At 40.6% G+C, this 23,775-nt stretch overlaps 6 protein-coding genes across 8 annotated transcripts; 4 read left to right on the plus strand and 2 right to left on the minus strand.

Moving 5' to 3' along the window:
- Nucleotides 1–1,463: 1,463 nt before the first annotated feature.
- Nucleotides 1,464–5,474, plus strand: si:ch211-225p5.8 (uncharacterized protein LOC555567 homolog). Of its 2 annotated transcripts, none has more exons than XM_062399776.1 (6): nt 1,464–1,627; nt 3,217–3,383; nt 3,828–4,062; nt 4,244–4,397; nt 4,867–4,920; nt 5,076–5,474. In XM_062399776.1, the coding sequence occupies exons 1-5, from the start codon at nt 1,621–1,623 to the stop codon at nt 4,910–4,912; spliced, it is 609 nt and encodes a 202-aa protein (XP_062255760.1). In that variant the 5' UTR covers nt 1,464–1,620; the 3' UTR covers nt 4,913–4,920; nt 5,076–5,474. The 2 variants fall into 2 exon arrangements, with proteins under 2 accessions (XP_062255760.1, XP_062255759.1); XM_062399775.1 differs by lacking the exon at nt 1,464–1,627 and adding an exon at nt 1,705–2,463.
- An 841-nt stretch (nt 5,475–6,315) lies between these two features.
- LOC133965296 (potassium voltage-gated channel subfamily E member 2-like) lies at nt 6,316–7,413 on the plus strand. The gene is made up of 2 exons (XM_062399777.1): nt 6,316–6,543; nt 6,957–7,413. Exon 2 carries the CDS (start codon nt 6,991–6,993, stop codon nt 7,411–7,413), a length of 423 nt encoding a protein of 140 aa, XP_062255761.1. The 5' UTR covers nt 6,316–6,543; nt 6,957–6,990.
- Nucleotides 7,414–7,465: 52 nt separating this feature from the next.
- On the minus strand, nt 7,466–10,198 carry dnajc28 (DnaJ (Hsp40) homolog, subfamily C, member 28). The gene is made up of 2 exons (XM_062399773.1): nt 9,807–10,198; nt 7,466–8,900 (listed from the first exon to the last, which is right to left on the minus strand). Exon 2 carries the CDS (start codon nt 8,896–8,898, stop codon nt 7,744–7,746), a length of 1,155 nt encoding a protein of 384 aa, XP_062255757.1. The 5' UTR covers nt 8,899–8,900; nt 9,807–10,198; the 3' UTR covers nt 7,466–7,743.
- A 1,030-nt stretch (nt 10,199–11,228) lies between these two features.
- On the minus strand, nt 11,229–13,873 carry pycard (PYD and CARD domain containing). 2 transcript variants are annotated; one of them, XM_062399778.1, is made up of 4 exons: nt 13,584–13,873; nt 12,606–12,650; nt 12,248–12,307; nt 11,229–11,775 (listed from the first exon to the last, which is right to left on the minus strand). In XM_062399778.1, exons 1-4 carry the CDS (start codon nt 13,834–13,836, stop codon nt 11,516–11,518), a joined length of 618 nt encoding a protein of 205 aa, XP_062255762.1. In that variant the 5' UTR covers nt 13,837–13,873; the 3' UTR covers nt 11,229–11,515. The 2 variants fall into 2 exon arrangements, with proteins under 2 accessions (XP_062255762.1, XP_062255763.1); XM_062399779.1 differs by lacking the exon at nt 12,248–12,307.
- A 145-nt stretch (nt 13,874–14,018) lies between these two features.
- LOC133965298 (uncharacterized) lies at nt 14,019–18,364 on the plus strand. The gene is made up of 6 exons (XM_062399780.1): nt 14,019–14,528; nt 16,076–16,101; nt 16,211–16,405; nt 17,076–17,209; nt 17,304–17,465; nt 17,819–18,364. The coding sequence occupies exons 1-6, from the start codon at nt 14,279–14,281 to the stop codon at nt 17,838–17,840; spliced, it is 789 nt and encodes a 262-aa protein (XP_062255764.1). The 5' UTR covers nt 14,019–14,278; the 3' UTR covers nt 17,841–18,364.
- A 999-nt stretch (nt 18,365–19,363) lies between these two features.
- On the plus strand, nt 19,364–23,504 carry LOC133965127 (uncharacterized). Its single transcript, XM_062399534.1, has 6 exons — nt 19,364–19,782; nt 20,670–20,695; nt 20,810–21,172; nt 21,516–21,706; nt 21,797–21,978; nt 22,981–23,504. Exons 1-6 carry the CDS (start codon nt 19,533–19,535, stop codon nt 22,989–22,991), a joined length of 1,023 nt encoding a protein of 340 aa, XP_062255518.1. The 5' UTR covers nt 19,364–19,532; the 3' UTR covers nt 22,992–23,504.
- The last annotated feature ends 271 nt before the right edge of the window (nt 23,505–23,775 follow it).

The following is a 23,775-nucleotide window of genomic DNA, read 5'->3' on the forward strand; positions in this document are numbered from 1 at the left end:
TGTGTATACGTGTATTGGGTCACAGTGGTGCAGCCCACCCCAATATACTCCACAACCCCCGCCCCCCCAACCCCCATCACATGTCAACATTTCCTTGAGGTCCCCCCCCCTCCCCCGCATGAGTGTACCAACCCAAGGTCTTTCTCTTCTCCCCCCACTTATGATCACATGTGAACAGTTTCCACGATGGCAGATCTTCGGGGTCATTATCATTTGTCGGCGTGCACAAGGTCAAAAGAGGCAAGGACCCTTATCCAGAGCCGAGCGCCTCCCTGTGTCATCTGGTTACATCACAGGACAACATCCGTGACCTCCAGCACAGCCAAAACACACACATGCACGTACGTGTAAACAATCATTCACATGAACACACATACAGACACATGCACACGTTCTTGTGCACAATTTACCCACGCTCACACAGATGATCCCACATGTACACGTACACATATACAAACACACAAATATATTCAAATACAAATTTTCATACAGATGCAAATAGTTGTACACATAAATAAACATGTGCATACACACATATACATAAACACACATTAACATGACTACAAATGCCCATACTCAAACAAATACACACCCAAACACAAGCACACACACACACACAGTTGCTGGCAGAAACATAGTTTGATCCTTTACGTCCTTTTGAAATGTTTGCACGGCCTCAGAGTGGAACATGTTTCATGTGACCTGAGATCCCATGTCATCCCTCTTTTAAAAAATAAATAAATAAATAAAAGTCATTACATTCATCACGTCAACACGCTGAAGCCTCATCAACCATGGGAATCTTTTTGTCAGCACATAAGTCGAGGCCTTTAGTCAGCGTGTGTTTTGTCAGCCCTGACCTCAGCAGCCTTGTTTATCTGAAAACTATCTGGCATTGGACAAATGTCAGAGACTTGATGGGAAGGAAGACATCAAAACCTACAGGGGGGGGAATTAAACAGCAGTCAAATGCATTTAAAAATTTGACTTTAAAGGGAAACATTTAGACAAATTCATGTGAAATGAGGCAATCAAATATTAACAAATAACGTTAGCAGCAACTCAAATTTGATTTGCTGTGAGGGATAAATCGGATTTCTAACAGCTCTGACTGCAGATACATTTTGAACACAGACATTTACTTACAGTCTTGCTTACTCACTGAGATACTTTCATGTATTTCTACAGCAGTCAACAGAGAGACAAACAATTCCTATCTGCTTGGAGCGGTTGATGTCCGTGACCTCTGACCCGAGGAGGGGAGCAGCGGAACAGAGCATTTATTTACAGACAGATATCCATCCATTATATAAAGCGTTTTATCCTTCGAGCGTGGGGAGGGGGCTGGAGCCAATCCCAGCTGACATTGGGCAAGAGGCTGGGTTCACCCTGGACAAGTCCCCAGCACATCACAAGGCTGACGAGCAGAGGCAAACAAGCATTCACACTCACATTCATACCACACAGAACACCAGATCAATCCCACGCACACATGGGGAGAACATGTAAAACTCCACTCAGAAAAAACCTCCGCCAAGCTGGGAATCAAACCTGTGAACCTTCTTACCTCCAAACAGAAAGGCCACGGTCGACCGTCAGGTTGGAACTGAACTGCAGTAGATGTACTGTGAGTGTAGCTGTGTCTTTAAGGCCTGAGCGGCTTCACTCTCAGCATCTGTTTGAATCGAATTTGTTTAACCAAATATGTCAGAGGTGATTTTACATCTCTGACCTGCTTCTTTTTAAAAAATATTATTAAATAATGAATATGTCGGCCACTGCATAAAACCATTTGATAACAAAGTGTAATAACCACAGTCTGTATAATTTAATTGTATTCTATAATAACTCACTATAAAGCTAAATAAATCAAACCACTAAAAATTGTAATTAGAATCTTGATAGAATGTTTAATGACTTTCCCTGTAAGAAGGGATATTTCTTAGTTATTCTATAAATCAGAGGAAGCATGGCTGTAGTCTTGCTTTGGATGTTCATGTTGTAGTTATGCTTCAGGTTTCATCTTCTCAGGTTTCCTGCTGCCTTTCAACACTCAGAACGACCGACTCTCCTGGATTCACACGCTCTAATTATAGCTGCCCTAACGCGATCGGGACATCAGGGGAGACTTTAAACTACTGCGAGGGAACAGGGAGAGATTTCGTTTTTTTTGTTTATTTAATTTCTGCGTCCTAGCACGATATAGAGGCTTTTTCCCTTTTGACCAGTGTGAGGGTAAGACTGTTGAGTTTATGGACTGACCCTGTGGATTAATAAAAGTTGGACTGGTTCACATCGGGGAACATGGAATGAGTCAGCGATCAGACGTCGTTATGTCAGTGAAGTAGAGTTGTTGCAGATCTTGTTGAGGAAAGTTCAACATTCTGTTCAGCTGCCGGCGATAAGTTGCTCCAACAGAAATGATTTGCCGCTCGTCTCTTTTTGTCGTCGTCAGCCTCTTCGGTGAGTTCTGAGTCAGTGAAGTCTGTGGTCCTAGTCTCAAACTGGATGAAAAACACTAACAAGTCTTTTAAGGATTCACCTGTGATCACTGTTACAGAAGGAATCAGTGCATTATTATTGAAACACTTTAAAACACCCTCTGTGTTTAACATAATTTGTTTACTCTCGATGAGTTCACATTCCCCTTGGATGAACTTTAACATATCTGTATAGTTGAATACGTCAATTAGTTATGGATAAATTAATCTACAACCAGAGTGGTGGAGGTAAACAACTGTTTTTAGTCTACATAAGTATTTTCTTTTCAGACTCATGTGATGCCACTCTGACCTTTGACCTTTAAAAATATATCTTTGAGTCCTAAATTTAAAAAAAGTTCCCCGAGGACAGACTTGAGATATAATGTTCACGAGGCCAAAAACATGTTTCGTGAGGCCACCATGACCTTAACCTTTGACCTTTGACCACCTAAGTGAATAGTTGTGCCAATGTTTTACATAACAAGTTTGAAGAAATTCCTTCCAGGTGTCCCTGAGATGTTGTATTTATTAATCTCGAATTACATTTGGGGCCTGTGGGACAGTGATCTGTGACTTTTGTCCTCTCTAATCTGTTTGATTCAATTTTATCTAATCATTTGATCCTCTCATGCGTCTTGTTATTGACATGTGTCAAATTGTTCTCTTGTGTCTCGTTTTCTTCTCCTTCATCCTCCTCTTCTCATCCTTTTCCTCTGTTCTTCCCCTCCTGCAGTGTCTCAGTGTCACGGCGGCTGTGCGGAGGTGGACTCTCTGACCGAGGCCGTGGCAGGAGACAGTTTCCTGCTGGGCTGCATCTCCTGTAAGAAGAGAGAGGAGGTGTCTGCCCGAGCCACCGTGGACTGGCACTTCAAACCAGTGGAAGAGGAGGAGTTCAGGCATGTGAGTTCAACGACCTTCGCAGAGGGTTTTACTTCAGCAACTCTGACACTGTGCGTTTGAAGCTCCAGTTTTTAACTCTTATGTTGGTGAGGTGTGCATAATGAAGGAAGTCAATTAATTAAGTAAAACAGGTGAACATGTTGTGCTGGTGGAGGATTTTCCACAACCTGGCAACCCCAGATCTCTTCTTATTGATGTGATGTGACTGATAAGCATCAATAGTGTCCTTTATATAGAGCCTTTATAAATGGTGAAAGTTCTCCTGCTGTATGAGAATATGATACTGTCTACTACTTGTTACTACTGAGGTATGTACATGTACCATTACAGTATTTAAGAAAGTGCAGTACTGAATCATACACTCAGAGTAGGACATTAAACAGAGGGTACTTCTCAAACCCTCCCTGAGTAATTAGACTATAATCAGAAATGTCTTATTCCCAGATCTTCCACTATGACCACCCCAGTGCTGAGATCCTGCACCAGGATTTCAGCGAGCGTCTCGAGTGGCACGGGACTCAAAACAGTGATATTCAGACAGGAGCCATTTACCTTCACAACGTCACCTTCAATGACACGGGGACGTACCGCTGCAGCTTCCACCGCACCCTCTTCCTGGCGATGTCTGACCAGCATGTCACCGTGGAGAAGGATGTGGAGCTCAGTGTGGTGGCTGTGGGTGAGTGGGCGGGAGGTTTTTGTGTGGAAACATACAGCGAGCAATTAACATGACATAACAGGCTCTGGGATTCTAAAAGAATAACACATATCAAAAATGAAATGCTGACTGTTGACGTTGTAATCTACCTGTTTACCTACTTTGTCTTTTAATAGAGATGTGTATGTTTCCTGTTTCGCAGCCAATCGGGAGCTGACGTCTGTGATCACAGAGATAATGATGTATGTGCTGATCGTGGTTCTGCAGCTGTGGCTCATTGTGGTTCTGGTCTACTGCTACAGGAAGATTACAGCCGAGCAGGAGGCTCGGGAGGCCCGTAAGGCTAACAAGGCGCGGTGAGTCTCGCTTTTAAACGATGTTTGAAATAAAGGGATTCATTTAATTCTAGACTGTTTTTAAAGATGGATGACGTCTCTTCACTTCCTCCCATTGCCCAGTAATGAAGCCAAATATCTCGGATGATAATTTGGCTATCGTGTGCGTCTTTGAGCGTCAGTAGCACGCTCGACCAATCACTAATAGAACTACATAAAATGACAGAAACAAATATATTTGACTTTGACCTTTTGGTTTGGTGCCTCTCCTATCCACTAACATGGAGTGCGCAGGATTTATGAGCAGTACTGCAGCCAACCACCGGGGGGACACTTTGTGTACTGAACAAATGCTTGATCTGTTCGGCCAAATTAAGATGTGATGATCAGATTGACTTAAAAATTGTATAAGTACAATTTTAGGGAATTTTCTATGATTCTATTGCTGCTGTTTCTCATGTCTAAATAAGTTTTCTTCATATGTTTCCAGACTGTTGGAATCTAAAGACAGCTGTGACGGGGTGCAGCTGGAGTAACACTGACAGTGAGTTACTGTGGATTTACACTTTGAGCCACCTGCATACAAATATTTTTTTTTTAAGGAATTCGAAAATATATGACACACCTGTGAAGGCTTGTGGTTTTCTTCTATCCTCTTGGCACTTTTGTGTTATAATGTTTTTATTCTATATCCATCAGGTTGGAAGATCATCTCCTCAAGACTTAAGGTTTTGTTTCTGTTCCGTGACGACGAAAACACAGCTGCTGCAAGAGGTTGATTCCTGGTCGTACTCATGTCATACGGGAGAATTAAACCCTTTTTAAATAGATTGTTTTTGAGTACTATACAAGTGCTAAAAAACGAATGGTCTTCAGTGACGGAATCCAACGAATTACAATTTGTATTCTGTATTTTGGTTCCATGTCCACATAACATGACATAAACTCCAAATCAGTTATCTAATGGCAATTGATGCATTATCTCTTGATAGCATTTTTTTTTGACTCATGTATAATTACTTGAAATACTATGTATACAAATACATACAAATGTATATAAAGAATAACAGACATCCTTATTGATCTGTTTGTACCGGATCACCAGTGTTATTAGAGACTTTTGTTGATAGCAGCTGTTTTAAGATAGATGGCTTCAGCTTGTTTACATGTCAATGCAGCCCAGGACTTTACAGGAGGAAGTAACAAACAAAGATCTTTAAGTCTTTAACTTTCTCTTAACTTTGTCTTTAGCACAGATGTTTTTTCCTTCATATGATCTTTCAGGTATCAGGAATGAGTTCTGGTAAATTGAATCCACAAGGAGGCATTAAGAAAGTCAGTTCAGCTTCCTGGGAAGGTTAGTGTTTACACAGGTTACTAATAATTAATGTAAAACCAGTTTGTCTCAGGCAGGCCACAGAGTCATAGAGAGGAATATAGGAAGTGGATATTTGAGCATTAAAAAAATTACAAGAATATATTTTTCTTCTACAAAGCACAGGCGAGTGAGTTGAAGGACATTTGGAGGTGATCGTGTTGTAACTCAATCTCATCTAAGCTGTGCTGCAGACTCCAGTCTGAAAGCAGCTTTGTTCTCCTGCATCAGCCAGAAATGACCATACAGCCCAGCTCTGTTGTGGTTTTTAAATATGAGGGACAATACTTCTGATAACATACACATTTTCACAAAGTGAGATTAAACATCACAGGGGAGTGAGCCACAAAGGATGATGATCCTCTGAGTTTGAAATAGTCAAATATTCCACATGCAGTTGTAGAATAAATGTATTGTAGCCAATGTGACATGTCTTTCTTTTGATTTCCTGCACGACGTCTGATGTAAATGAAATATCTTTGCTCAGTAAACTGATCATTGTTGCGGAGCTCCATGGTTTGAGTCACGCTACACCGCTGCCTCATGACACCGAGCTGTCGACCTTGCCCTGTGACCTCCTTGTTTCATTAAACGTGTTGACATGCAGAACATGCAGCATGTCTCCTTCAAGGAGGAAGAAGGGCAGACGCTGTGGGACGAAGAGAACAGGGGTTGAACATTTTCCCTCAGTCTGGTTTGGGAAACACGGATGATCAGCTGCTCCTCATCCCGCTGGAGACTTGAAATGACTGATGCCAATAACAGCAGGAACTGATTCTGGATCCTTGAAAGGTGGGATTGTTTCTCTCTGGCAGGTCATCCAAGATTAAAAATACATTAATGCAAAGTTATTAGAAAGTGAATCTCCTCCTTGTTTTCCGTGTTTCCTTCTAGTTGAGTTTTTATTGTGTGTGCTAATGTGCCTCATTTTTTTTATCTTAAAAGTCTTAGACCAATTTGAAGTGCAATGTTCATGTCCCACTTAGTCCCTTCATCTTCGTTCTCGTGTCTTAACAGAAATCCTGCTTTTGTATTTGTTTGTCGTCTCTTGGGTTGTTGTAAATGAGTTGGAATGAAATCATTTACATTTTAAAGATATATAACTATACTTAATTTAAGTATAAAACAACTATTTCTTTTGCTTACGTCTCTGTTTTAACTCCTGAGGAAAAAACTTTTCCTCATAGTTTCTTCTTCCTCCTCAGTTGCAGGTTGCTGAGCGTCCAGCGGGGGTTCGTCATGTCTAACATCAACGTCACTGAGCTGCAGTCGCTCCTGCTGTCCTTCCTGCAGCACTGCCTGAACAGAACAAGTGTGCTGTCTCCACCGATACCTCAGAACCACACCTCCCAGCAGGCTGTGCACTTTGCAACTGGAGCCAGGGCCCACGCTCAGTCTCAGGGAATCGTGTACATCATCCTGGTGGTTGGCTTGTTCAGCTTCTTCACGTTCGGCATCATGCTCAGCTTCATTCGCTCCAAGAAGCTAGAGAGCTCTCAGGACCCGTACCACCAGTACATCGCCCGGGACTGGACCAAGGTCACGTCCCCCTCCAGGGCCGTCGCTCAGGCTCTGCACAGGGAGGCTGCAGGAAACGGGCCCAGCAGCAAGGAGCCAGTCGTCATCTGCAACCCTGCAACACTGGATCAGCTGTCGGACTAGAATAGGACATTTCGCACTTTTAAAGAAATAACAGTTTCAACACAGAAACTCTATTACGCAAGATCTTTAATTAACTTAACTCTAAATGTCACATAGCAACGAAAACGTTTCAGTGATAGGTTTGTATTTCAAGATCAGTGATTTCACAGAAACGACTTGTATTGTTAAAAACTACTTCATGTTGCAATCGGAGGTAAAATTGGTTCAACCGTTTGTCTGACTTCTTGATTCAGACTGTGAGCAAGCCAGGTGAACAAGGTGTCAAATATTTTAGGAAAAGTCTCCAGAGTTCATTGTATGTCTGAAAAGACCTTCAGATTTTTTGTGTTTTCATCGGAATAAATTCTGCATCCAAGACAAAAGGCCTTGTTCTGTGTTTTTATGTTTAATTACTGCGTTGGCTCGTTGTTGCTCTTCCTTTCTGCGCTCTCGTTCTTTCTCTCTCTGTCTCTGCTCCTCCAGTCTGTGCTGGTGGGCTCCCTTCACAGCACGCACCATCTCTCTGGACATGCTGAAGTGAACCATTTGCATGTTGAGCATCGGTACAATCAGGTTGTAATCGTCCACCATCTTGTTTAGTTTCACCAACTGCTCCTCTACAGATGCACACAGCTGATCCCACTGGCTGTGCTCTGTGGGGGTCATGGGCTCACCAAGCCTGGCCCTTCCCTCCAATAACTGCTTTCGGAACTGAGCAGTCGTCTCTCGGATGTCGCGTTGCATCACGACCCAGGAGGGCTGGTAACCATTGTCTATTAGGATGCGGTTGAGGTTGTGGGTCATAGGATCAGCGTACGGATTGTGCTCAAACTTGTTGAGGGGCTTTCCAGCTCCACTCAGGTTCCTGAAGTCCCCGCGGGCCATGGACTCCTGGATCAGGTCCTCCACGAGCCGCTCCACAGCCTGGGTGATCTTGATCTTCTTGCTGCGCTGACGCAAATCCCGTTCCACAAGAGCTCCCTCTTCAGCAGCCGCCCTCTCATGCTCCCTCTGCCGGTAGTTCAAAACCTCCTCAGTCGCCCGGTCGACACGAATCTGCTGGTACTGGCGCTCACGCTGGCTGGGCGTGCCTGAGCCCATACCGTCATAGCTGAGGTAGTGTCTGTGTGGGAGTGCCGCACCTCTGGACTTGTCCTCCTCTTCCACTTCCTTCCCCCAGCCAGCTGGTTTAGTCTTACTCTGATGTGCCAGCACAGCGCGGTAGGCCTCCTCCACACGGGCAAACAGGGCTGAATCTGCGGTCGCAGCCCCGGAGTCTGGGTGGTACAGTTTTGCCAGATGCAGGTAGGCCTCTTTCACCTGCGCAGGACTGCTCTGCCCCCCATCAGGCAGCTGCAGGAGCCTGTAGCTCTCTCGCAGGCTGCGGCTGATCTGGGAGCCAGAGCTGAGGGCTCTGAACCACAGGGACTGTCGGGACAAGACGAGCAGGAAACGGCCATGATAGGTGTCACTGCGGGAAACCAGGAGGAGGAAAGTGCAACTCATGTCTGTGGAAATAAAAAGCAACGGAGTCTGTCAATGTAGTAGATATCTTACAGAGATACATAGTTCTTTCTATTAGCAAGTAGTTTTAGTAGTTCCAGTAGTATAAAATAGTAAATAGAGTATATAATCTAGTCAAGATACCAGGTAAAGTTATAGGAGGTTTTCAGATCCAGGACTGTAGACCGCCTGTTCAGGGAGTTTGAGTTTTGCCACCTGGTGGCTGCTTTAAGAGGTGGCGGAACCAATTGAATTGAAATTTTCCAAATTCTTTGTGTGTTTTAAATGTGACCTGTGTTTAATTTTCTTAAAGTTTTTACATACAACTGTATTTTGAAACTTATATGTGACATATTATTTTTACACATTAGGGAAATATGTTATATGGGCACAGCACAGACATTGACTTATCCACAGTGTAGGTTATGTTACTCTTGGGTTCATTCTCATATTGATAATCAGACAATCTGGTTATTTTATTCTGGGTCCAGTTCTTTGGGTTTCGTACTACTGGTCAGAAAGTATAAAGCATCTGAAGACACAATATGAGACTATAAAACACAACTATATACATTTACTCTTAACTTTCTAAATGGGATGTATTTTATGTATTTATATGTTTGGGTGCCAGAGGAAGACTGATGGCACACTCATGTGTTTCTACAGGGGATCCTCTACTCCACTGTATACACTTTATATTTCTAATTCACTCAGAATTCCGCTTGTTTTTCACTTTTATTAGATTTACTTCACATAAATCCTGTAGGCCTACACTGTATTCTACTATATGTTGTGATACTGCATTCTAGGAGCAAACGAGTGACACGTCAGAAACACGATGGAACCGTGAGGTTCACGGCTCGTTTCCCTGAACATCGACACAGAGGTGAACAGAAGCTTCGGCCACAGACCTGATCAGTGTGAGAACCTCCGGAGGAAAGTGTCCCAGGAGACAAACAGTGTGTCCACGGGACTGAGCTGCAGAGGACAGACACAGTGCTGCTGCTGCTGGGGCTGCTGATCGGGAACCAGGCCATCAGGCGTATCAGCGCCTCCTACTGGACCGGAGTGTGAGCACATGATCGTAACGTGCAAAGAATGGTGGAATAACGTTTTCACATGTATGTCTTCATTTAAAACACACACGCATACACGAAGACACACTACACAAACAACACTTTTGCTACTACACTTGCTTCTTCTTCTGAATAGGCATCAAACAATCAGGTGTATTACCTCCATCTGCTGGACTGGCGGGTGAATACGTGATTGGAAACTGCAACTATATAGTCATTTAAAATGCACGAACAAACACACACACACAATAGATCTTTTTTTTATTTGCTCAAAGTATATATATATATATATACTGCTGTTTCTTCTTCTGATAAAAAGGTTGAAATCCAACAGTTAAATACATGATTATAACCTGAAAAAAAATGGTAGAATAAAGTTTGGATATGTATATTTTCAATTAAAAACACACACATACACACACACACACACTAAACAACACTTTTTCTACTACACTCCGTTCTGCTTCTGAATAGGCATCAAACAATCAGGTGTATTATCGTAATCTGCTGGACTGGAGGGTGAACACATGATTGTAAACTGCAACGATACACTCATTTAAAATGCACAAACACACACACACACACAATACATATACTGTTGCTACTGCTGCTAAACCTAACCCTAACCTTCTTCTGATAAAAATGTTGGCATCCAACAGTTAAACACAGGATTGTAACCTGCAAAAGATGGTGAAATAAAGTTTGGGTATGTGTATATCTTCATTTACAAATACGCATACACTCCTTTCACTATTATCAACTGTCACTATGAATGAAAAGCCCTGTCTCACAACTTCTCCTGCAGCACAGTTCTTCATCTGAATGTCGGCATTAAGGAGATGATGGGTTAAGCCTCGGCAAACATTTTAAAGCACTGCAGATGTCAATAAACTTACATAAAATATGCCGACTGCTGAGACATAATATGCCGGCAGTCGTCCAAAACCACTTCCTTCTTCTCTGTATGTGTAAAAAAAGGTTTTGCCAAGAAGCGACAAAGTCTTCCTACAACATGGCACTGCTAACGTTCATCATGATATCAGTAAAAACTTCCTGATAATCACAGACTGCAAATCAATGTGCACATTGTGATTTCTAAACTCTATTACATCAGTAGATGAATTCATACACAATGTTTAAGACTCTCCATTCATACAAATATAAGAATCACAAAGAGAAGTCCAACCGTTTCTCCAAAACATTTAAATGAAGTTCCAATAGCAAATTATCTTTATAGAAAAAGAAAGTGCACACAAGAGAGTTTAAAAATGTTTTTAATCGTAATAAAAGTTTGTTTGTTCCCACAATCAATATTTCATGATTCTAAATATTGTGTAAAACCTGACAGGTAGTCTCATAACATATGATTGTTCAAAAATTAAGAGTAAAATTAAAAGCAACAGTCCTGATAAACCTTATAAAAACCCAAGTAGAAAACTATGCATTAACATTAATATTTCATCAATGATTACGACTTAAAATAAACTCATAGGACAAGACACAAGTCATGTTTGGTCAAGAAATGGATTTCACCTTCACATTTTCTATTTTCCCTGAAGGTCATCTACGAGATACGCTTCATTTTTCTTCAGGATTTCGTAGAAGATGTCTTTGCAGGTTTCACTGGCTCTCAGGGATGTAGAGAAGAGCTCCCTCATCTTCTCCTGAGAGGTCGACAGAGCCCGGATTTTTGCATAAGCTTCCTCTTGGATGACCTTTTTCTCCAACAGCTCATCCAGAATTGGTTCAATGTTGCTCACTCTGTTGATCAGCTCAAGTTTATGCTTGTCCACAAAGTGCTTTTCTGAGGAAAAGAAGAGAACAAACAAACATTCGGTTAGAGCCAAACACTTAACACTTTTGTTTTGGAGTCTTAAAGAACCTCCACCTTCTATAATAGACGTGTAGATGTGTTAGATTGATCAAATATTCAATAGAGACAATGCATGATCTTGGATTTTCTGAGAAAAGGACTCTGGCACGGCTCACTGGTTTTCAGTTGTTCATTTACTACATTTGTTCAGGTGTGAAAATTGACCACAAACATGGTGCATGTATAAAGTTTATGAGGCTTCATAAACTTTATCACGTCTGAATCCTTTTTACATGAAGCCCTTTCAACCGTTTACCTTCAGGCATTTTGTTGTTGGGTCGACTCCAGTTTAAATTTGAAAGTTAAATATAACGTTAACTAAGCACGTGCAGTGATATTTATGTTACGTTTCTATAACATAACACAAGAGTAGAAGCCTTTTACTGATAATACGTGGTATTACCTGAGCATCCCCCCTCTGCCTTCCCGTTTCCACCTGTTGCTCCACATGAGGCTTTTGCATCTGAAACAAATTTGGGAACAATTTTAAATTGTTTAGATAGTAATTGGTCTGAGATGAGGGGTTATGCTCATAAACTCTTTTCTCCAAAGACAAAGCAAGCAATCAGCTTTATTACATGGTCCAAAGACAAAATTAAAGATTAGCAGGTTTCGGTGGACTAATGAAAATCCAGTGGTATTCTATTTTCTATAACCTTCGATTGTCAAATAACAAGGTGAAGTCCAGTTCAAAGTATATGTCCACTTCGGTAAAGGCTTAAACTTAATGTGAAACTGCAAACTAACAGAAAAGAACTCACCGTCCCTGGATCCAGAGTTTGAGGATTGTTTAGCGTACTCCTCAACTGAGGAAACATAAAAAGACAGTTAAGTTCTCTTGAGTAATAAAGAGAAGTATGCTTTATGTGAAAAGACGTTTCAATAGAGTTGAGTGTAGCAGTGATATCTGGATGGGAAGTAATTCAGGACAGGTGAAGTGAGTGACTCAGGGACTGTGGGCATTTTGAAAATATTACATTAACCATGTCATAGTGGGGCTGCTTATTACAAGTTTCATCCAAAAAGAAGAAAAATCCAAAAGGACAATTATTTATGATAAACTGACCACTATAAATATTACAGATTAATAAGGTCATATTATATAAGTCCTCGGACCAAAATAGTAACAGCTTTGAGCTTTGAACTATTCAAAGGATAAATCCGGAAAAAGGTGACTTTTAAAACAGTTTCTTGTACTAAAAATAGTTATGTAATCATGATTTGTGAATATTGATAAGATTTAAGAATTTTGTAGGACTGAAGATGAAACAACGAAACACTAGTTACATGAATGTCAAACATCAGGATTCTTCTTATTATAAAAGCACAAAGTTCACCAAACTGCAGGAGCAAAAAAATCTGCCTTAAATTTAGACGAAAAAAAGAGGCGTTAGTTATCGTGATAATTATAAATATTGATTAGTATGAAAGATTTTAGCCACAATTACAAACAAGACTCTAATATTATTGTTTAACTCTGAAATGTTATAAATTCCCTACTTCTCTTGTTAAGGTAAAACTAATTATCTATTATTGTTTATTACAGTTTCAAATTCATTATCATTACACGTTAATCTTTACATCACAATACGTTTGTACGTTTTTAAGGGGGATTCCTTAAAAATGTTTGTATAATAACAAAAATATGTATTTTGACTGTAAATACGTGTTAATGATTGTCTGTATTCTTGCATGTAGATTTTGATCCCGACATTCTTCGGCTACTCATCTCTTCTCACCGAGTCTTCCTGCTTCTTGGTTGCAGTCGATCGCTCGAAGAATCTCCGCAGCCACGGGCACTGCTCCTTTCTCGGTGAAGGTGGAGACCAGGACGTCGGTGAGCACCAGGAAGGTCTTCCCCGCCACTCGGTTGAGTCTGACACGAGGCTCCTCCTGGCGGTCCACGAGCTGGTGGCGGAACTTCTCCAGGTTCTGCTCGGTCAGATCCTCCAGCATGTCCGCTAAAAGCTTCTTCACACTTTTAGGCGCCATGGTTCACCGACACAGCCACTGCTAAACCGAAAGTGAAAGTGAATGAAGTGTGTTGCCGTTACGTGCTGTTGGAAATACCAACATCAGTCCAGTGATTCACAGATTTTCTTTTTTTTTTTAAACATTTCTTTGTTTGACGCTTGAATGAAACCACAGGAGCGGTATGGATGACTTTTTTTTGACTGTTTTTACTTTTGAAGAAGTGGTCCCCATTTACTTAATTTTGACTGCAACACTGTTTACACCTGAAATTCCCAACATGTTTTGTGGACTCAAACCCTTCACCCACCCTTCCATCGGCTGGCCAATGACAGACAGTCTGCCGACATTTTGGACTTCCGCATGATCTCAGTTCAAACTTAGCGCGCGAAAATCTCCCTTTAACGAAACGATCTCTCTTTAAATCACATCTACGGAAACAACACGTGCAGGCTGCTGAGTGATGTCGCACACAATAAGCACACGTGTCTTGCAGGCGCTGGAGAGTCTGACTGGTACCGACCTGGAGAGGTTTTGTTTCCATCTGAGAACCCGCAAGGACGAGCCGAAGATCGGCCGCAGACAGGTGGACGAGACAAATCCGGTGAAGATCGCAGACCTCCTGGTTTCCAAGTTCACGGAGCTGGGAGCTCTTAAAGTGGTTCTGGAGACACTGAGGCTGATCGGCTGTAACCAGGAGGCTGAGACACTGGGTGAGTCCAATTTATGTCACAGCAGGGTCAGATAAGGACGATTCCAACAGAGGGCCCAGTATTGACCGCCCCCCCCCTCCCTCAGAGTCAGGGAAAACGACTGTATTATTATCATAGTGAAGTCGGAGTAATATAAATAATAATAACTGTATCTATTAAAAAGGTTGAAACAAAGTTATGGTTTGTGTTTATATTTTTGTCTCAATCTTTAGAGCAGAGGTCTTCAACAGGGGGTCCGTGACCCCTAGGGGTCCGCGGAGGTATTGCAGGGGTGTCGCAAAATGTTTGGTTGATTAGACAATTTTTTATATTTTTTATAATTTTAAATTTATTTTCTAACCAATTTTTTTCCCTACAAATTTAAATGTCTTTAAATACACATCAACAAGCATCCAATATGTTGAGAGGCTGATTTGACCCTCTGCCTGACAACCTCCATCCGTCCAAGATTAGATAAGTTGTGTGGGAGTATGTGTGCTATCCACAAATTGCTTGAGGATTCACTGTCTCTTCTGCATGTATGTTTAAAATAAAAACATGAATCTGTGAATTACTTTAATAGCTCAGTGTTGTATGCAAGATGTATGTTTATAAATGGCAGTGGCATGGCCACCCTGTACCTAGCACTTGTTTAAATTAAAAACATGAATTTATGAACCCGTGTTATATTTGAATAGCTTAGTAATGAATGCACAATAACAGGGTAGCTATGTTTATATATGGCACTAGGCCCAGTTTAATATAAAACAGAATTTTATACAATATATATAGTAGGAGGTCCCTGCTCCATCTCTCCATCAGTTTGGGTTCCTTGGCCTGAAAAACATTGAAGACCCCTGCTTTAGAGTATTCTACTATAAATAAAGTAGTAGACGTATTATAAAGTAGGTTTGTTCAGAGACAAACATTTAATTTTGAATTCATGTGTATTTTTGCTTGTTAATAATTCAGAGCAGCTCCGTAAATAAAACGTAAGGTCCAGTGTTTAGGATTTAGGTGAGGGGGATTTAGTGGCAGAAATGGAGTTCGTATTAAACCCATATTACATTGAAACTTAACTGAAGCTTGATATTTTACAGTTTAACCATATTTCTATCAAACAACTATAAATAAAAGAATCCACAAATACAACCAAATATATAGAAATATTTAGAATTAAGTAAATCATCATTTAAAATGTAAAGATACAGAAATGCACTTTTTTGTATGAACATATCTGTAAACATTGTATTGACCCCTGAACATCTCAATGACACGAGTACATGGCAGTTATCAGGGAGAATTAATGTTAGATTGAAATTATGCTGTCACATCGATTAGTGTTTTGTAGCGTGTCAGACAGTCAGAGTCTCTGTCTGAGTGTTATTCTGTGAAATAAAAATGTTCATATCAGAGCTGTCAGCAAATATAAACCTTGGCCCTGCTCCGTCTGTAAAAGGCTCATAACCGACCATTGTTATGGCCCAACCGATAAACCAGTTGGACTCGAGTCAAAAGAAAGTCAAAGTCAGAAAATAATAACATTCTTAAAACCTCTTTCTCTACAGAATCAGAGACCAAAGCTTGTTTGGACGTAAGTTCAAAATCACACAGTGAAATTCAGAGATTCTCTATCACAGGTGGCTGGTCATTAATAAAGATACTTTGTGGGTTGTTTTGGTTTTGATTTTTCTCTTCTTTAGAAAGGTGATCCTGAGACCTCTAACGGGAAGTTGGACAGAAAGCCTTTGCAGGAGGTTACGAACTATGCCGACGGGAAGTTTCCTTTAAAAGCTGCTCAACAAGGAGATGCTCCTGTGATGATGATAAAGCAAGAGGAGGTGGCTGATCACAAGAAGGAGGGAGAGCCCTCAGTGAGCCAGATGACCGCCCAAAAGGTACTGCAGAGGAAGATGAGATGCTGTGCGCACACTGACATTTGAAGCAGGGTTAGTTTATTAAAAGAAAAAAGCGCTCCGCTTAAGTTAGGAAAATAGTTGGAGAATACATGATAAAATACAACGTCCTAAAGAGAGGCCCATGAGGAAAGGCAAATTAATCACTGTTTTTACATTTTGCAGATTTAAACCAAAAATACAAAATTGATATCCACCAAACTTAGTGGAGGGTGAGATGAACCAATTCAATCTTAGTGTGGATGTGGATTAAAGGGCAGATCCACGAATTTGTCTGAAACTTATTTTTATAGAAGCTCTAATTTCTGATCCAGGAGCCGCTGATCATGATCTGAGAAATCTAAGAGTGGAAAGTGAGCAGAGAAGATCACAGGCAAATTTTTTCTCTACGCTTTAAAAATTAATTAAAGAACAGCACAGTCTAGACTCCATGATGTTTATAGCCTTAGCTCTTATGCCATTGGCAGTGCCTTGCACATCTGCTGCCAATCTTTATCAATTTTCTTAATGTTCTGGTTCTGAATTTTATGTTGTGAATGTATGCCTGTATGTGACTAAACTGTTGATCAGTTTGTTTGCAAAATTGAATTGCATAGAATGAGCTTTAATTATGACACAAACTCTAACTATATACACGATTCCTTACCCTAAGGTTTTGGAAGAAGTCAGAGCCAGAGATAGATCCCTCCAGCCAGGCCAAGAGGGAGAGGCCCTCGTTGGTTTTGGTCGTCACGAAACGGAGACGCTGAAGGATCTGTATGAGTCGATGGAGGAGGACAAAATCAGGTTTGATAAAACTCAGTGAGTGAAAAGCTTTAGATGGTTTTATTGGTGCATCAGCAGACATTACAGGCCACTGCTCTCCCCTCTACACACACAGCTATGTCCACTACCTCCGAAGAAAGAAGAAATCCTGTCGTCCTGGGAGCAAGATGGAGGTGGCCATTAGATACATTTTACAGCGCGACCAGGGGCAGGATGCAGCCTCCACTGCTCCCAGCAGATCCCTCCCCAGGGCAACCAGGAAGAAACGGAGTAACCAGTATGCCAGTTCCTAGATTATGTGTTTTACCCTGGGAAAGTTTAGTTATGCTTTCTTTTACTATCTGTATGTAGTGCACTGGAGATGTTTTAAGAGAGTCCAAATCGCTTCCGTTTGTTGTGAAAACTGACAGAGCAACACATCTCATTATCACTTTTTGCAGGTTGTTTAGTATATTTAACATATTTGTGTGGAGAATGTTAAAAACTGCGTGGATATACTTGGTCAATTTGTATGCATTAATTGTGCTCAATTGGAATGTCTTCTCAACAAATGTTCTCCTTGTTGAACAAAGTTGCAGTTTATAAGGGTCGGCTCACTCATACAGTTTTTCCTTTTTGTTCCACCTGCAGACCCAAGGTGAAAAGGACCTGATGGAGGGCACAACACTGTTCACCGTTACTGACTAAATCCTCTTTGGAGGCTCCTGTGGCATACAATATACTTCTCTTGGGATCAATCAAGTATCTATGTATGTCTCTATCTGTCTATCTCTCTATCTATCTGTCTATCTGTCTATCTGTCTATCTATCTATCTATCTGTCTGTCTATCTTTCTGTCTGTCTGTCTGTCACTATATCCATGTGTTTATCTATCTGCCATCGTTAGATACAAGTACAATCATCCAAAGCCAATTATTGAGGGAGCATTTTCTAAAGGGCTTACCCTTTGGTGAGAAAATATCATGTCAAAATGCATTATGAGGATAAATGATTCAGTGCCTAATTGTAGCTTGGACAGATGGAAACATCTTCTCTAATTGTGGTCTTCTTACTTGTTTTCTTGTTTTTAAAATGTAGAGTTCTTTTATCTGAATGATTGTACGCTAATGTAGCCTGTTGATTTGAAATTGCCGGTGACTGATTCAATTCAATCATTAAAGCCACAGAGGAAAAGCGCTTCATGAAAGTTTATTATGGATGAAAAAAACTACAAAACACTGAAAACACCTTTAGTTTCTGGAGATACTCTTCATGAAGACACTATTCATGGTGAGTGGTTCATTCAGTGTGGTGTAATAAGGTTCACTTGCTTGAAGAGATCATACGTGTTGTACTTCAATTACACTGGTTGATTACCTCCACAAATGGGTTATGATTTAATCTGTGTTAGTTTGTCTATTAAATAGCAGGATTATGCAAAAATTACTTGACTATTAGCACAACATCTAGGAGAAGGGGACGTTATTGGTCAGGAAACAACCCGTTATCCAGATCAGGAAGAGGACTCAGGATCAGCTCATGTCTATATAGTTGTATGTGATGCAGAGAAATGTGTTTTTGAACTTTTTGACTTCATAAATCATACAGCCAACTAAAAAGACGAGAACAGGGCCATGCTGATTTTACACAACCTGGTTACCCGAAAGATGCTCTTGTTTATGTCTGACCTATAAAACATCAGTAAATGTTGTTTTAACTATTAATAGCGGCACTAAATCTGTCATAAACAGTACCTTGTAAGAGAGCGTGTCAACTTAGGAGAGATGAAAGTCAATTGAGGAAACATATATTTTCATATTTTCATAATCAAATGCAGAATACTAAATAAGAATGAGATTCTACACATAGATCTATGTTTATGTACAGTTTATTTACACAAAACAATCATCACACAGGCTAGAACCTTCACAGTGGCTGCCTGCAAGTGATCTCACTTCATGTTATTCTGATCAGCAACAGAGGTAGACATGAGTTTTGCTTACAAAAATATATAAATGCACAAAACTTACATATGGGTCTCTATAAACACTATTTACAAATCAGTTCCTCGTCAGAAACACGACGTTTTGTGCCAAGAGGCAACCCACAGTGAGGTCACCCATTGGTTCGTGAACGGGTTTTGCGTTTGGCCACACGGTGGCAGTACGGCTCTGAGGATTGAGGGCTGGAGTTCGAGGGGTAGGAGGCATGGGGCAGGTGAGGCAGGTGAGGCAGGGGGGTGGCGAAGGACTGTGTGACTTCCTTATGATCTCGATTCAAACTTAGCGCGCGGAAATCTCTCTTTAACGAAACGATCTCTCTTTATATGAAATTTACTGAAACAACACGTGCAGGCTGCTGAGTGATGTCGCACACAATAAGCACACGGGTCCTGCAGGCGCTGGAGAGCCTGACTGGTACCGACCTGGAGAGGTTTTGTTTCCATCTGAGATCCCGCAAGGACGAGCCGAAGATCGGCCGCAGACAGGTGGACGAGACAAATTCGGTGAAGATCGTAGAACTCCTGGTTTCTAAGTTCACGGAGCTGGGAGCTCTTAAAGTGGTTCTGGAGACACTGAGGCTGATCGGCTGTAACCAGGAGGCTGAGACACTGGGTGAGTCCAATTCATGTCACAGCAGGGTCAGATAAGGACGATTCCAACAGAGGGCCCAGTATTGACCGGCCCCCCCTCCCTCAGAGTCAGGGAAAACTACTGTATTAGTATCATAGTGAAGTCGGAGTAATATAAATAATAATAACTGTATCTATTAAAAAGGTTGAAACAAAGTTATGGTTTGTGTTTATATTTTTGTCTCAATCTTTAGAGTGGTCTACTATAAATAAAGTAGTAGACATATTATAAGGTAGGTTTGTTCACAGACAAACATTAGATTTTAAATTCAAACTCATAGCAGCTCCACAAATAAAACTTATTTATTAAAGTTCCAGTGTGTAAGATTTAGGTGAAGTTGATCTCTAGGAAGAAATGGAGTCCGTATTAAAACCATATAACAATAAAACGCAACTGAAGCTTGATATCTTACAGTTTAACCATGAACTTTATTACAAACAACTATAAATAAAAGAAACCACAAATACAACCAAATATATAATTCAAACTATTTAGAATTAAGTAAATAACTTTATATTTAAATGTAAAGATACATAAATGCACTTTTCTGTATGAATATAACTTTAAACATTGTGAAGATCCCTGAACATCTCAATGACATAAGTACATGGGAGTTGTCAGAGAGACTTAGCGTTTTGTAGCCTGTCAGACAGTCAGAGTCTCTGAGTGTTATAGAGACTCTAAGGTAATATTACATTTTTCATATCAGAGCTGTCAGCAAATATAAACCTTGGCCCTGCTCTGTCTGTGAAAGGCTCATAACCGACCATTTTTATTGACCAAGCGATAAACCAGTTGGACTCGAGTCAAAGGAAAGTCAAATTCAGAAAATAATGTTATTCTTAAAACCTTGTTCTCTTTCTCTACAGAGTCAAAGACCAAAGCTTGTTTGGACGTAAGTTCAACATCACACAGTGAAATTCAGAGATTCTCTATCACAGGTGGCTGGTCATTAATAAAGAAACACTGCTGGGTGGTTTTGGTTTTGATTTTTCTTTCTCTTCTTTAGAAAGGTGATCCCATTTTTCGTAAGACCTCTGACGGAAAGTTGGACACAAAGCCCTCGCAGGAGGCTGAGTTCTATGCAGCAGGGCAGTCTGCTTTAAAAGCTGCTCAACAAGGACGTGCTCCTGTGAGGATGAAGAAGCCAGAGGAGGTGGAGGCTGACGCCAAGGCTCAGGTTCTCTCTGAGGGCGGAGACCCAGGCAACGATCGGCTCCTTCTGAGCAGATATGTGATTCAGTTTGGCAAATACAAAGGTCAAAACTTCAAATGGCTGATGGAGAATGATGTGAGATACGTTGCCATATTGGTGGATGCCCACCAGAAGGAGCAAGAGAACTCCGTTACCAATACAACGACAGCCCAGAAGGTACTGCAGAGGAAGATGAGATGCTGTGCTCACACTGACATTTGAAGCAGGATTTGTTTATATAAAAAAAAGAGCTCAGCTAAAGTTAGGAGAATAGTTGGAGAATACATTACCAATATGTAAACTGTTCATACTTTTATTTTTCCTTTGTGGTTTTATTTTGTTTGCCATTGGTGATTTGACACTGCTACCAATCTTTATGAATTGTCTTACTGTTCTGTCTTTGAATTTGATGTTGTGAATGTATGCATGTATGTGAATAAACTGTTAATCCGTTTGTTTGCAAACTTGAATTGCATAGAATGAGCTTTAATTATCACACAAACTCTTCTCTTATTTGAAGGTTTCCTTGACTAAATACGCGATTCCTTACCCTGAGGTTTTGGCAGAAGTCAGATTTCATCGTGGGGTTGAAAGAGCCAAAAAGAGATCCCTTCGGCCAGGACAAGAGGGAGAGGCCCTCCTTGGTTTTGGTGATCACAGAACGGAGACGCTGAAGGATCTGTATGAGTCGAAGGAGGAGGACAAAATCAGGTTTGATCAAACTCAAGAGTGAAAAGCTTTAGATGGTGTTGGTGCATCAGCAGACATTACAGGCCACTGCTTTCCCCTCTACACACACAGCTGTGTCAACTACCTCAGAGGAATGAAATCAACCTGTGATCCTGGGAGCAAGATGGAGGAAGCCATCAAATACATTTTACGGCGGGACCTGGAGCGGGCTTCAGCAGGCCGTTCACCAGATCGTCCACCAGGGCAACCAGGAAGAGATGGAGTAACAGGAACCAGTATGCAAGTTCCTCAAGGTATGTGTTGTACTTTGGGAAAGTTTAGTTTTTCTTCTGCTATTTGTGTATGCAGTGCACTGGAGATCCGTATTCTGCACTTTTTATAATAAATAACTTTATAATAAATGTCTTTCATTTGAATCATCTCTCCACTATGAATGAAGGGCTTTCTCCCAACAGTGGATTTATTTTAAGTTATCATACTCTAGTAATTCATTATTTTAACTTTTAAATGGATATGCCATCAACATATAGAGCAGAGGTCACTAATAGTAAGACACCAGTCTGGATCCAGACCCAGAACAATAACCCATAAATCGTTGTCAAGTTATGACAGAGCGTTTCTGTTTGAACCAGCGCAGCTTTTCTAGATCTTCCATCATGTTACGCCGCTCAGCCAATCAAAGCTTTTTATTCCGATGAGCAGTGATCAAGTGAGATGGAATCTATCTAAGATGCACATAAAAAAAAAGAAGCTTTCTATTATGTATTACATTTTTTATGTGACATGAGAAAAGAGCTTTTATTTTTTAGGAGAGTACAAATCGCTTCCGTTCATTGTGAAACCTGACAATAAGTATTGAAAATTGTATTGCATTTTACTTTGATGGGACAGTCAGTTGTTGACAATGCACAAACATTGATGTATCTAATATTTCAGTACCAATAATGCAAGCTACACATTATGATGTTCCAGATTTTGCTTAAAGAAATCTTCTATCTCAGATTTGTCATTGTGAACCGCTGCTCCATAGGAAAACATATCTGCTCCAGAGCAACACATCTCATTATCACTCTTTGCAGGCTGTTTAGTATAGTTTACATATTTGTTTGCGGAATGTTAAAAACTGTGTGGATATATTTGGTCAATTTTTATGTATTAATTGGGTTCAACTTGAATGTCTTCTCAAAAAATGTTCTTCTTGGTGAAAGAATTGCAGTTTAGTCTCTACAATGTCCCTGACCTTGTTTTATAAGGGTCGGCTCTCTTATGCAGTTTCCTTTTTTTTGCACCTGCAGACCGAAAGTGAAAAGGACCTGATGGAGGGCACAATAATCCTGTCTTAACCGTTACTGACAAAATCCTCTTTGGAGGCTCCTGTGGCATACACTAAACTTCTCTTGGGATCAATCAAGTATCCTTTTGTATCTCTATTTATCTATCTATCAATCTAGCAATGAATGTATAAATGTGTTTATCTATCTACCTCGTTAGATACAATTACGATCATTCAGAGCCATTTATTGAGGAAGCATTTTCTAAAGGGCTTACCATTTGCTGAGTAAAGATAATGTAAAAATGCATTATATGGATAAATTATTCAGTGCCTAATTGTAGCTTGGACATAGATGTAAACATCTAATTGTGGTGAAGGCCTTCTTACTTGTTTTCTTGTTTTTAAAATGTAGAGTTCTTTTATCTGAACGATTTTACTCTGCAAATGTAGCCTGTTGATGTGAAATTGCCGGTGACTGATTCAATTCATTCATTAAAGCCACAGAGGAAAAGTGCCTCATAAAAATTTATTGTGGATGAAAAAACTACAAGAAACTGAAAACACAGTTTCCTCAGATTCTCCTTGTGATTACACTATTCGTGGTGAGTGGTTCATTCAGTGTGGTGGAATAAGGTTCACGTGCTTGAAGAGATATGTGTTGTACTTCAATGACACTGGTTGATTACTTCCACAACGAGGTTATGATTTAATCTGTGTTTGTATGTCTATTAAATAGCAGGATTATGCAAAAACTACTATTACCACAAAATGTAGGAAAAGGAGGCGTTATTGGTCAGCAAACAACTCATTATCCAGA

Source organism: Platichthys flesus, chromosome 11, assembly GCF_949316205.1.
Source record: "Platichthys flesus chromosome 11, fPlaFle2.1, whole genome shotgun sequence".
NCBI lineage: Eukaryota > Metazoa > Chordata > Actinopteri > Pleuronectiformes > Pleuronectidae > Platichthys > Platichthys flesus.

Coding starts and splice junctions, on each gene's coding strand:
- dnajc28 (XM_062399773.1), bottom strand. CDS start 8,898: ATGAGTTGCACTTTCCTCCTCCTGGTTTCCCGCAGTGACACCTATCAT.
- pycard (XM_062399778.1), bottom strand. CDS start 13,836: ATGGCGCCTAAAAGTGTGAAGAAGCTTTTAGCGGACATGCTGGAGGAT. Junction 12,308..12,605: donor AAACTCTGGATCCAGGGACG/GTGAGTTCTTTT, acceptor AATTTGTTTCAG/ATGCAAAAGCCTCATGTGGA. Junction 11,776..12,247: donor GGCAGAGGGGGGATGCTCAG/GTAATACCACGT, acceptor TCTTTTCCTCAG/AAAAGCACTTTGTGGACAAG.
- si:ch211-225p5.8 (XM_062399775.1), top strand. CDS start 2,421: ATGATTTGCCGCTCGTCTCTTTTTGTCGTCGTCAGCCTCTTCG. Junction 2,464..3,216: donor TGTCGTCGTCAGCCTCTTCG/GTGAGTTCTGAG, acceptor CCCCTCCTGCAG/TGTCTCAGTGTCACGGCGGC. Junction 3,384..3,827: donor AAGAGGAGGAGTTCAGGCAT/GTGAGTTCAACG, acceptor TCTTATTCCCAG/ATCTTCCACTATGACCACCC.
- LOC133965296 (XM_062399777.1), top strand. CDS start 6,991: ATGTCTAACATCAACGTCACTGAGCTGCAGTCGCTCCTGCTGTCCTTC.
- LOC133965127 (XM_062399534.1), top strand. CDS start 19,533: ATGTCGCACACAATAAGCACACGGGTCCTGCAGGCGCTGGAGAGCCTG. Junction 21,173..21,515: donor ATACAACGACAGCCCAGAAG/GTACTGCAGAGG, acceptor TCTTATTTGAAG/GTTTCCTTGACTAAATACGC. Junction 21,707..21,796: donor AAGGAGGAGGACAAAATCAG/GTTTGATCAAAC, acceptor CTACACACACAG/CTGTGTCAACTACCTCAGAG.
- LOC133965298 (XM_062399780.1), top strand. CDS start 14,279: ATGTCGCACACAATAAGCACACGTGTCTTGCAGGCGCTGGAGAGTCTG. Junction 16,406..17,075: donor GCCAGATGACCGCCCAAAAG/GTACTGCAGAGG, acceptor CCTTACCCTAAG/GTTTTGGAAGAAGTCAGAGC. Junction 17,466..17,818: donor AGGAAGAAACGGAGTAACCA/GTATGCCAGTTC, acceptor TTCCACCTGCAG/ACCCAAGGTGAAAAGGACCT.